Source organism: Rutilus rutilus (genome assembly GCF_951802725.1).
Source record: "Rutilus rutilus genome assembly, chromosome: 6".
Classification (NCBI taxonomy): domain Eukaryota; kingdom Metazoa; phylum Chordata; class Actinopteri; order Cypriniformes; family Leuciscidae; genus Rutilus; species Rutilus rutilus.
Genome location: NC_140214.1, coordinates 4633027 through 4646377, shown reverse-complemented (window position 1 = coordinate 4646377; position 13351 = coordinate 4633027). Strand labels below are relative to the sequence as shown.

General features: G+C 39.8%; 1 protein-coding gene across 1 annotated transcript in view; it reads right to left on the bottom strand.

The window, feature by feature from the left end:
- The window catches only part of gna11b (guanine nucleotide binding protein (G protein), alpha 11b (Gq class)), a 47157-nt gene extending 34070 nt beyond the window's left edge, over window positions 1-13087 (bottom strand). The window contains exon 1 of the mRNA XM_084411300.1: window positions 12118-13087. Coding sequence (XP_084267426.1) covers window positions 12118-12253 — 136 coding nt within the window. The 5' untranslated portion in view covers window positions 12254-13087. The remainder of the gene's footprint in view (window positions 1-12117) is intronic.
- Window positions 13088-13351: the final 264 nt, after the last annotated feature.

The following is a 13351-nucleotide window of genomic DNA, read 5'->3' as shown; positions in this document are numbered from 1 at the left end:
ACATGATTACCATACAAAGTCATATTTTTTGGCCACTCCGCTTCTGTTCGTCGTATGCTATGACTGAGCCTAACCAGATGAAAAATAATGAAAAGAAAGAATGACAGGAATAAAGAATGATGTGTGTGTGCCATCTATCCTTGCAGGTCTCTGTGGCGTTGCCGGAGAATGGCACCTGTTCTATAAATACCGGCACAGGGGGAGCAGAGGACGAACTCAGAAGTCAGGTCAGTCAATCACCTTGAAGAATTTCATCAAGGATAACAGAGAGAACATCTATAAATACACACATCAGAGAAAAAGAGATCCTTCACTTAGTAATCTCACTGTAAGAACCCAAACAGCAAGTTTGGGATGAAAATACTCACTATTTTTCTCTGAGCATCGTGAGGGCAAGGCACAACACGCCTGTGTCGCTTCTTTCTCACTTAGCTCTCCTCCGAGACCACCTGGCCCCGTTTGGCGCCGTGTGTGGCAGCATGTGCGGTTCAGACAACAGCGCTCTCTACAGGCAGGTTAAGATGAGGGGCTGCTTATATAAGAGGAACAGCAGGGACTCACGGCCAATTAAAATCCAGCCTCATTAAAGAGGACATCACCTACCGTTAGGGACACTTCAGGATTCCACTTGCCTGCTGTTATGCGAAATTCTGATACTAGCCTTGAAGGAACGATAGGTAGGTGACTGAAGGCATGATGAATATTAGGGCTGCACAATATATCGAAATTATCGAAATATCGCAAATGTATATATCGCGATATGCATTTCGCAACGGCTTGCAATAACTGGGGTCATGAATAAAAGACAAAGAGAAAATCACTCGCTGCTCTTGGCTGAATAACTTTTGTAGCTTTAATAAGAATCAGGATATATTTAATTCATACAGTGAAAACTAAGCAGTGTTTTATTTTTACATTTGATTATTCAGTTTCTGTTGTTGAATAAACCTAATGTAGGCCTTCCTGAAACCCTAAACCCTGTGGTTTACACTGATGTTAAAACAACACTTCTTATGCTACAGTAAAACACTGCAGCAAAAAGAATGTGAAACAAGTACGGTATGTATGTTATATAATTTTTAAAGATATTTTAAAGATAATTTAAGTTTATTTTACACACTTTAAGCATTATCGTATCGCATTATTTAATGAGTTAGTTATCGCATATCGCACTTTTCTTCAATATCGTGCAGCCCTAATGAATATTAACAAAATGCAAGGAAAAATCTTGTGAACAAGACCTCAAATGCACCATCACAGGTACACGAACACTTCTGAAGTCATTCATAAGGTCCTTGCACACTGAGTCCGAAAATTTTTGTATGCGGTTTTTCGTATTCGTCATTCGGTGGCTCTGAACTGACAAAACACCTCTCAAAATACTTGCTACAGATGCGAAAAATGCAGAAAATCGAACGGACGAGACGGACGAGAATTTCGGACTCAGGACCTTTAGGGGAAAGAAGTATTTATGTACATGTGGACCAACAATGTTATACAGCAAATCTCTTTTTCCATATGACAATACAAAAATGCTTTAAGACGTTCCCATAAAAACGGCAGGCAATAAATTGGTGATACCATTTTTCCTGACAACACACACATCAACGATAAAAAACACTTGCAAGCATGCAATCAAATCTACAACACCAGACCACAACCAAATACCCAGCGTCCACCATCAATATAAAAAAAACCGGACCGATCTCGTTGCACAGCATCTGAAATGCTGAAATGTCGGAATAAAGTCTGTCGTCAAAGCGGTTGTGTATAATTACCTTCCAGAACTGTATTACACGACTGTGTTCCCAAACAGCAGCATTCGTCTGCGCGCATAATTTATTATACACAAAATTATTTTTATAGAATGGCTTCTCCTACTGCGGCAACTTTCATTTTTCTTAGAGATATTTAGCGCTTGTTTATCAGGAAGTGACGATTTTGTTCTCTTCGGCTCACTGGATGGAAATGGTGCTTTATTCGCAAATGTTTTATGCGATATTCCAATTTTGCGCACAAGTCAAATTCGCAACTTTGGATGGAAACATAGCTTGAGAGTAAACGATGACAGGATTTTCATTTTCAAGTCAACTATCCCGTTAATTTCCCAGAATGCCATTCCCTGTTGAGACTCTTTGACCTGTAATTCAGTAAATTCCACTTCCAATTCAAATCTCACCTATGTGTTGTGGCCAATTCGATTTAAACTCACACTTTATATATTTGGTGGATCTTTGGTGGATGGGAGGCCAGAATGCAGAGAAAACTCTTTGTTTTAGAAATATCAGATGTTGTGTGGATGGGGCCTGAGAAGGTCAAACACCAGCTGATAAAAACATCATAATGCTGTAATGCATTTTGGTATCCTAGACTACGTTCACACTGCGAGCCTTAGCGTTCGATTCCGATTTGTTGCTCAGATCAGATTATTTTTGTATAGCTGTTCACATTGTTTTAAATGTGGCCAATATCAGATTCCAGTGCAAACAGATCATGTTCCTGAACTGACTTGCATGCGCATAAGAACGATAAAAAGACGTCACGCAGCACGCAGTCATACCGAAGTAAACACGGAGGACATTAAAGTAAGCAATTACGCGTTTATTTATAGTGTGATCTGCCGCGGAAGCCAGCGAATTTATGCGCAGGCAATATAAAGAAACTTTAGTCAGTGTTTCCCGAAACCATCGTTCTAACGAACATTCGCAAACAGCATCGCAAAGTTGTGTGGTTGGAATGACAGCTCTCGACCTGTGGTTAGAAGCAGTTTCTTGTTTGCATGATATGTGGACTTAATAAAATAAGCAAGCTAACATTCAGTGCAATCTGCATCCTTTATTTAGAATACATACAAATGTCATTTAAGTCTTTTTGTTTGATTGTTTGCTCTAGTACGCAAGAACGAGCCTGTGATTGAATCTGGAAATAAAGCAAAATAACTGAGAAAAATAGTCCTCAGATGCCATGTCCGTAATTTATAGCAAAACATCTAGCGTTAATTCGATCTCAAACTGATTCAAGAAGTTAATGAGTAACCCGCGTGGTTGAACGATCAATTTGCGACAGTACGGTTTTGGGAAACAGTCGTGACTAGCTAGTTGATTTCTTCAACGATGCATCGTACTATGGTAGTTAAGCAGCGAGTTGCGTCGTTTGTAAGTGAAACGCACCCCTGTTCGGATTTAGGACCACATATGGAAGTGGCCCAAATCAGAATTGGAAAGATCAGATCCCATGTGGTTTGTGCTGTTCACACTGTCATGAGAAAAAACAGATCTGAGTCACATATGAACAACAACAAAAATCTGAGCCCTAGTTCTGGTAGTGATTTGGTGGAAAATCATCTGGCAGGAACATCATCCACAGAGATCCACTGTTCTCTAAGCAGAGAAAGCTGGTGGTTCTGTGATAAACTCAGTCTATTAGCTCTCCTAACATGGACAGGAGCGACAGGAAATATCCCGCCAGCTCAAGACTGGGCTGTCATAGCGTCTTGTCACAGAGGCACAGTCATGACTTCACTGCCTTATTTGATCAAGACGGATGTCTCAGCATGTTCATATATCCATTATGCTCTGCGACGGTGGGTCGCAATCAAACAAAAGCCCCGCGCAGACACCTGATGCACACGCCGGCCAAGAGTTTCGACGCCTGCTAGGTGGAAGTCCAAAGTGCAAATCCTCTTGTTTGCACTGGACGTGGAAACCACCGTGAAGCCTAGCTTGGGAGGGAGCAGAGAAAGAGACAGCGACTGACTGGAGAACAGTTGTTGCTCTGAAAACAAAGTAAAGGACTTTTTATGAAAAAAAAAAAACAAGACGGATGTGTCCTGGGAGCACTACAATTGAAAGTGAAAGTGTGTGCAGAAGCCAAGGCCCTTACTGAAACATGATGTGGCCGTTAAAACCAAAGTTTAATCTTCAGTAGGGCAGCCAGGAACACAGCACTCCAAAACAACTGCTGCCAATGCTAACAGATTGTCAACAATACAAACTCACACACCACATCACCAGGCCATTTTGGTGCATAAAAAGCTTAAAACTGTCTGGTTTTGTTGTTCACAATGACACCGGCCCACCCACCATTAACATAAAAGCTTCCGTGTAAAGACACAGTTAAACTAGACATTGTAAACGCAAGAGACCGGAAATGGCAACTTATGCAAAGAAACTCGGTGCGTTCCACTGAGTATGAAAGTGTAATTTTAAATGCTGACCTGTTAATTTGAATGACGAGAAGAGAGAATCTACAAGTCACAGATTGACCACTTGGCCACTTTCGTTTACAACTTCATTAAACAAGGCAATTACAAGAAAGACTACAAAGGTTCTTCTACACAGAAGAAAAAACACATGAAAAAACAATGTTAAAAGGTACTGAAAAAGAAAAGAGACAATATCTAAATTACAGTAAATTGACCAAAAAAAAAGCTACATTTTAGGTAAATTATAGGTAAATAACCTCAAGCTCAGTCTCAAACTTGTAGAACAGAGCTAAAATTAAGAATGTAAAGAATACAAATCATTGTTATATATTATATATTTTCTTATTTTAAAATGTATTATTTGTGATATATTTACTAGAGTGTGACATCCTACAAATAGTTGCAGTGTAGCGTTGTTATTGTTAACTACAGTAAAAGCTCAGAGAAAATATATATTATGTAAGGGTTAATGCCCTTCGAGGTGTCCATTGTCAGGTATTAATGGGCGACGGCGAGGCGTGCCGCGTGAACCGTCCGACGCGCAGCGGAGAAGTCCATTAATACCTGACAATGGACACCTCGAAGGGCATTAACCCGCTTATACCATGGTCACTTGCCAAATAACACATTTTTAAAACATTAGTTTATATTTTAATTAGTTTTACAATCGAAATCTAAAGTTTTTACAAACAATAACTTGGTTTCCCTGGTTACGCCTGACGGTTTATTTAGCAACCGGAGATATTTATAGTCCGCTCGATTTATAGTCTGTATAGATACTTTGACTGCCTGTTGCTATGGTTACTCACAGCTGATGTAGCCAGCGCATTTATTTATTAATTTCGAACGGTAAACAGTCAGTTTCACCAGAACTCCTTTACTAGGTGTCCTCTATCACTTTTTAATGAACACCCTGCAGCCAATCAGAATCGAGTATTCACCCAGACCATGGTATAAAAATATATATTAAAAACGTTGAAAAACTAACTGAAATAAAAATAAAAATTACTGCTGAATAGAAAATTAACAAGCTGACCATATACAAATGAAAGCTAATTTAAAATCTTAGTAAATATATATATAATACTAAAATAGCACTGTTGCGGTGTTGCATGCTTAAAGTCTAGAGTTGGGGATCATGTTTAAAAACTGCTGCAATGGTCATTCAACTCATCCTTATATAAAATCGTCAAGGTTGAAGTCAGAATAGTGCTAGTGCGTCAACACCTGAAACTATTGACTAGCAAGAATGTAGCCCAGTGCAAGAAAAAACATCCCAGCATCAGTTCCACAATTCTGTCCATTCCAGCAGAGGACACTTAATTTTGGGGGACAATTTCTAGCTTTAATCTGTTTTGACCAAGTACAGAGAGCAACCAGGCTCAGTGCGCCTGGCCCTTCCATAGCCTGATAAGGGCTTCAGGGCAGACCAGGGGCAGCACAAGCCGCATGGACGGGGGAAAGGGTGGAGAAGAGCAGTGAAGCGAGCAGCAAAATGAATGGCACTGGCAGGAAGTCATGGCCCTGTCAAACTAAGCCAGCGAGAAGCAGGATAAAATGAACTCTTTACCATTTCAAACACCCGAGTTGGGTTCAAACGGGTAAAGAAGAAGAGCGATGAGCTAAAATATAATGACTTTGACCATTAAGACTTCTGAATGGAATTTGAACTGGGACAATCATCATATGTTCAAATGGGATGGCAATATACAAAACAAATGAACAGTCCATTACATCCATTACAACATGCATGTTAAAGGGATAGTTCACCCAGAGATGAAAATTCTGTCATTAATTACTCCCCCGCATCTCGTTCCAAACCCGTAAGACTTTCGGAACTCAAATGAAGATCTTTTTGATGAAATCTGAGCGACTTCTGTCCCTCTATAGACAGCTATGCAAGTAACATTTTGACGCTTCAAAAAGTTCAAGAGATCGTAAAAAACTAATCCATATGAATTGAGCGGTTTAGTCCAAATTTTCTGTATGATGAACAGATGGAGTTTAAGCTTTTATTCACATATAAAAACATTCATCAACTCACACATCAGTTGAGGTAAACGGAAACTTAAGCATGTTTGCTTGAAGTGCGAGAACCAATGAGGTTCATTCTCGTGTTACGCATCACGTTTGAGCTTCTGCAAGAACCAATGAGGTTCAATCTCGTGTTACGCAGCACGTTTAACCTTCAGCAAGAACCAATGAGGTTCATTCTCGTGTTACGCAGCACGTTTGAGCTTCAGCAAGAACCAATGAGGTTCATTCTCGTGTTACGCAGCACGTTTAGAACCAATGAGGTTCATTCTCGTGTTACGCAGCCCGTTTGAGCTTCTGCAAGAACCAATGAGGTTCATTCTCGTGTTTCGCAGCACGTTTGAGCTTCAGCAAGAACCAATGAGGTTCATTCTTGTGTTACGCAGCACGTTTGAGCTTCTGCAAGAACCAATGAGGTTCATTCTCGTCTTACGCATCATGTTTGAGCTTCAGCAAGAACCAATGAGGTTCATTCTCGTGTTGCGCAGCACGTTTGAGCTTCCTAAAAAACCAATGAGGTTCATTCTCGTCTTACGCATCATGTTTGAGCTTCAGCAAGAACCAATGAGGTTCATTCTCGGGTTACGCATCACATTTGAGCTTCACAAAAACCAATGAGGTTCATTCTCGTGTTACGCAGCACGTTTGAGCTTCAGCAAGAACCAATGAGGTTCATTCTTGTCTTACGCAGCACGTTTGAGCTTCCTCAAGAACCAATGAGGTTCATTCTCGTCTTACGCATCATGTTTGAGCTTCAGTAAGAACCAATGACAGTTGTTCTCGCACGTCAATGCTTTTATATGAATAAAAGACTCAATTAAATCTGTTCATCATATAAAGCGATCAGGTCGCTTCAGAAAATTTGGACTCAACCTCTCAATTCATTTGGATTAGTTTTATGATCTCTTTATGAACTTTTGTTCATAAAATGGTAGTTGCGTAGCTTTCAATGGCGGGACAGAAATCTCTCAGATTTCATCAAAAAGATCTTAATTTTGGGAGAACTAACCCTTTAAATGTATGTAAAAGTTGCAAGGCTGAAAGCATTTCTGTGGTCCATAAAACACGCTGTTAAAATTAAGAGTATAATTACATCATCAGGGAGAACATCTTAATTGGGAGCATGCATGAGATTACAACTTGGTGAAGATCTCATACTTGGATCCCACAAGATGACAGAAAGGCACAGCATATTTTGTGAATGCTTCTTGATTGCATAATTAGGAATCTCTAGGAATTTCTTAAATGAGCAATCATGGAATAGTCACTGCTTTTGGAAATCCAACTTCACACTTAATGTTCCACTCACACGCAAATGGGGGAGAGTGAGTGCAATACATAGGCTATGCATAGATGTTTTCTTCTAAAAGAAAACATGAATTTCTTTATATATCCTGTATAATATCCTGTTTCTTTTAGCATAATCTATTTTCTGCAGAAGCAGGACTGAGCTCTTGTATTTAAGGTTGGTTAAAATACAACAAACACTACTTTGTTTCAGAAGTCATACAGAAAATGTAAGGTTTACAGTTCAAATTCTCTGTGCATTGGAAACGAATTCATGAATGACATAACATCAAGATTTCAGTTCAAGATGTGACAGCTTCACAATAACTCTCTGAGATCTCAAAGGACAAAAACATCTGTACAACAATACATGCCACATTACTTCAGCGCTACAGCAGCAGGAAATTCATTAACATTATTTTAAAATAATAATGCATTATTTTCTAATAATTTTGTAGTGCAACGGCATTAATATAATTAATTATTTTTAAAAGTCACCTCAGAAGAAAAAGAAAATCAATACAAATGTTAAATCCAGGTCATTTGAACATCCAGTACACTTGCTTTTCCATTTTGCGGCACAGTAAAAACGGGACACCATCCCAGTATGTTTCCGCGTGAAAGTGCAATTAATGTCAATTAAAAATAGGACAAATTCTACATTTCACAAAATGTAACAGTGAATCTGCATTACCTGTGGCCCAAACAAACTGTAAAGCCACACAGAGATAATCTTAATAATACAGGCATTAGGATTACATATTCATTCAATCGGTGACTATATGAGATCTTAATATAAGGTTGTCAAAACAGCCCTGCCCAAAAGCACGAGAAAGATTATTTTCTGGAATAAAAAGATGATAAAATAATTGTAAAGGTTTCTGAGAGAATATCAGAAGATGTTCTTCTTCGGTTTTGAAAAAAGTAGATCACACACAGCATTAGCAATTACAAGGTCATGGGTTTTGATTCCCAGGGAATTAATTAACTAAGAAAAACATGTAACATTTTACATATATTCCAGACTATTATCTTCATGTATTTGGTTTAAAATGGCTTTAAAGATTCATTTTTCAGAGACAACCTAAAGTAGCCAATTGAATGTATAATGAACAATATTTAAAGGTATAATGGAGGATTTTTTTACTTCCGGGTGGATCACCTATACTATTGGTGCTCCTAATTGTCAATCATTCTGGTGAATCAATCAAACTTATTCAAAAAGTGGAGAGGGCGGGTCTTATCTAAAATTCGGAAAGATCCTCCACCTTTAATGCAAAATGTCAAAAATGTCTAAAATACAGTAAAAATCTTGTGCCAAGGCTTGGCTGTGTTAGGCTGCAATATTTACCAGCACTTTATTTTCCCAAAACATGAATAATGCCACAGTCATACAGAGACTTAATCCTCTAATACATGTAAAGATGTACGACAAGGATCCCAAAATGTGTGACCAAATAAAGTGCAGCAAAATCATTGTGAATATCTGAAATAGCGGCCAGCCCTACTAATAACCACAATTTGTCAAAGCTTAACTAGCCTAAGCTGTTTTAACAGAGTGAGAAGCTGGTTAACACAAAAGCAGCTATGGTATCAGCAATGGAAGCAAATATGTGTTCGCAAAGCCTATTAAGGTCCTGGCTAATCCAGACTAGCCAAGACTTATCCAGAGTTAGGCTGACAGTTTTAACTTATTTAGGATGGGCCATTAATAGGATGACTGAGCACCAACAAGCTGCTTTTTTTTTTTTATATATATACTTCCTTTGGTGGCATGGGGATAGGGATAGGGAATGAGACAGGGAGAGAACTTTTACTTATTAATTCTCTCATAGCGGTAAAGGTCGAACTCTTGTATTTTCACAGAGGTCACGGAGCCACATAGGAGCCACTGTGTCCTCACAATCATTCACTGTTACAGAACTGCTCCTGTTCTCGCTTAACTAGAGTTCACCAGACTAGATGAGCTCGAGTGGTGGGCAACTTCAAATAACGGGTACTACAATCTTGAATACTGGTTCGCCAATGTATCAAGTAGACTCCAAATATGCAAATAAGTCAACTGACCCTTTCCTAAGCTCCGCCCCCTTGGATACTGTAGCTAACAAGCTAACAATTTCAGTAAAACACGCTGATGAACGACACAGTAAAATCTAAAGTCTCATTGGAAAATGATATCGGTAGATAGGCTATATTAAGTTTAATTGAACATAACGCTTCTTAAATGTTTCTACAGGTACTGTCTCAGGTATCAAACGTGTTCATCCTCGTTGGGACGCCTGTAGACCTGTAACATCAAACAAAAAGAGCAATAGGTTGATAATATGGCAGATGATGATGTTTGGGGGGAAAATAATAACGAATGAAGAGTAAATTGAGGCATATTTTGCTGAAAAAGCTAATTTCAAGTTCATTCCAATGTCGTGTGAAGTCCGTCAACCGTAACCAAAGTGGGCGGAGTTTAGCGAAGGGTCAATAGGACATCATTTTAACACATGTCGTCACCAAAACTCATTCTTCTGTCCATCTCTCCCTATCTGTCTTTATTATCTGCTCAGCTTCATAGTATTTTATGATCCATACCAGCAGCTCATTTTGTGGTTTCAAGCGGAAGAACAGTCCTGACTAATAGGAAATGAATGACGGGTTGTCCGTGTCAGATATCACCGCTTACCAATTCACTGAGTCATACACAGAACAGCAACCAAACTTCACAGCTTGATAAAGCATCCAATTCTCCTTCCTTGGGAGTAACCAGAGTCCAGAGCACTCACGCCCTCATAAGGCAATAACCATCCACCATTTTGAGATAATTTGACCCAAGAACTAATGTTAAAAGTGCAACAGCGACCCGAATTTGACAGGTGGCACCGACTGACATGATAAATTGATTGATGTTTACATACAAACTAATTTTTTTTTTTTCTCATTAATTTGAAGATTATCAAGGGGAAAAACATCCTTTGCAGCCACAGAAAAGTGTCTATGTAATCACCCAATCAGGCTATTAATTAATTATATACATCGTGCATTCTGAGCTTTTTAAGCACCAAGTTCCCATACAAACTAGCCTAATTACTTGCGCAATATGTAATGTTTAATTGTGCATGCGTGGCGCGCTAATCACCATTTACTCTGCGCACTTTCACTATCACGTGAGACCCATTTGAATTCTATTGGGAATTTGCCACTTTAAGATGCTCTGGAGAAAGTAAAACGTGATCTAAAACAGCCACGTAAACTAAAAAAAAAGACTGATGAAAAGACGAGAGAATATCATCCTGCACCGACACACATTAGAAAGCTTTTTAAACTACTCATTACCACCTTTACTAGAATTTATCACGTTCTATTGAGGTAAATTTTGACTAACTTGTAGAATTACCTGTTAAGGGAATAGGTTTTTCACTAAAGATTTATATCACAACTGTGGCATTGTTGTAGATATAGTTTCTATGTGTGGGCTAATATTTTTCATAACAAATGCTATAGATAAAAAGAAAGAAATACGTTAACATTGGCCTTAGCATGGTAATGAAGCGCCATCAATGGTCTTACTTCTTATTTTAACAAATGGTTTACAATTACAATAACCATGTTACTTTTTCATAATGTCCAAGTGCAAGAGCTTTAAAAGTCAGATATAAAACCTGGATTTCAGATTTTCCAAGAATAGTATAAGTTATTTAAGTGAAATTCAGTCAAACTGAAAACGTTTTCGGTGCTTAAATAATATAAAATACATAATATATCCTATGTAAACAAGTAATTGTTAACTAGGCTAGTACTTTATTGCAGTTATGTTATCAACCACATTTGCATGTGGCTGATAGGCCTACCACAAAAGACCATTTAGCAAAAATAAATAAACTAAATGAATATCTTCAAACCAAAACTACACCCATTTCTATACTTCAAATCACTAAAGCTGTAAACGTTCAGCTGACAATCTCCCAAACCTCAGCATAATTTCCCTAAAATTTGAATAGTGTAATCTGACAGGAGTAGTGCAGTAACATATAATTTGCATTTATTGACACCTTGCATCCTTTAGCAAGCCTGCCATACAGTAAACTCATTATTGATTGCACATTTTGCACATATTCTTATAGCTCTTATCAAGCAGCATGCAACATCACACAACAGACCACTTGGGCTGACTCATAACACACAAGTGACAGCTAGAAAAATGAACTAGCTAATGTACGATTATATAGGAAGACCTATGATGACAAGCACTATCATGTACATGCACACAACAGAGAGCATGCTGAGATTTGTGTGCTGTTGCATTGCATGCCAGGCCCTGTCCAGCATTCGGCCCACATATGCTAAAGCGCTAACGCCTTAGCACTTTTCGTAACGTTGGTATTGAATAATAATAAATAAATAAATTATATATAAAAAAAACATTAACCACAAACACCTCAACCCGCCACCACACTAAAACGGAGGTGGTGTGTTTAGCACCACAAGTCACAGCTGAAAACCACAGCGAAACCTGTCGACTGACTATGAGTGTGTGTGTGTGTGTGTGTGTGTATGTGTGTGAGTGAGTTTAACGGCGGCGGCGGCAACTGCGGTCTCCGTACCGAGCAGAAGCAGCTTCAACTCCCGTCTCGAGTCGCGTTTGTCTCGACGCAGTTGCTTATCGATTTCTGCGTTGATCCGTTTCGACTCCTTGGCCTCTTCGCTCAGGCAGCAGGCCATCATCGACTCTAAAGTCATCCCCACTGCTTTACTGGCCTCGTCGGGGCTTCAGAAACCAGGAAAAATTAAATAAAATATCACCTCGCTCAAGTAGCCGTTGGAAAAAAGGCGCGAAAAAAATAATGAAATAACCCCTTTATTCTCCTTCTCTGAGGTTAACTATTAAGAAAAAGAAGGGAAAAAATGAGAGGGAGGTGAGGAGATGATCTGAAGGGGGTTTGAGAGTGGGGGAGGGGGCCGGGGGGCCTCGCGCGCTGCGTTCAGTCCTCTCGCGGCGAACGCGAGCCTCTACCCCGCGTACGGACCGCGGTGAAATCACGGAGGTACGTGAGGACGAAAAACCGGGAGGATAGAAGAGTCGACGAGGAGAAGGAGGTCCGGGAGCCTTATCTCGCAAATGATTGAAAAATCCAGGACAAACTATCCTCGCGTAAGTTACATGCGACACTCCCACAAACGGCTCCGCGGCGGCTCACCACCAACACGGGTCCCGGTGAAAACGGGACAGATCGCAAAGTCGCGACATCCACTTTTCCTGGCTATCCCCCCCCTCCTCTCCAGCCGTATCCACCCCTTCAAACGGAGGGAAAAAAAACCTCCTCTGGAAAGGAGGAATTGCTGTCCGTTCGGGGTGAATGAAGCGTCACTGCTTCACAGTGAATAATGTCAAAAACATTCCGTTTTGTGTCGTTTTTATATAATGAAAGCTCTCAGTCAGTCACAACACTTGTAGAATTTTTTTTTTAAATCCTGGAAGAAGGGAGGAAAAAGCCCGTTGCCTTTAAAAATGGAATATGCCACTTTTTTTTTTTTTTTGTGCGGATGACAGCACGCAGCGTCTCCTCCTACATCAGCGGAGCTGCGTGCGCGCGCACACTAGTGTGCGATTCTACGGATGATTGACAGAGAAAGGAGAGGCGGGAACTGTGCGCGTGCGGATAACAGGAACTGTCAAGTTTGGTCGACGGCACAAAGTCAGTCAGGCATTCTGATCTGAAAGCGCTCACTCCGGGGCGTGTCTCTTATTCTGAGGAAATAGTGTGTGCACTTGGCTGATCGCTATTACTTTCACAGGAGTCTCGCATTGTAGAACAGATTTCTGCACACACACGCACA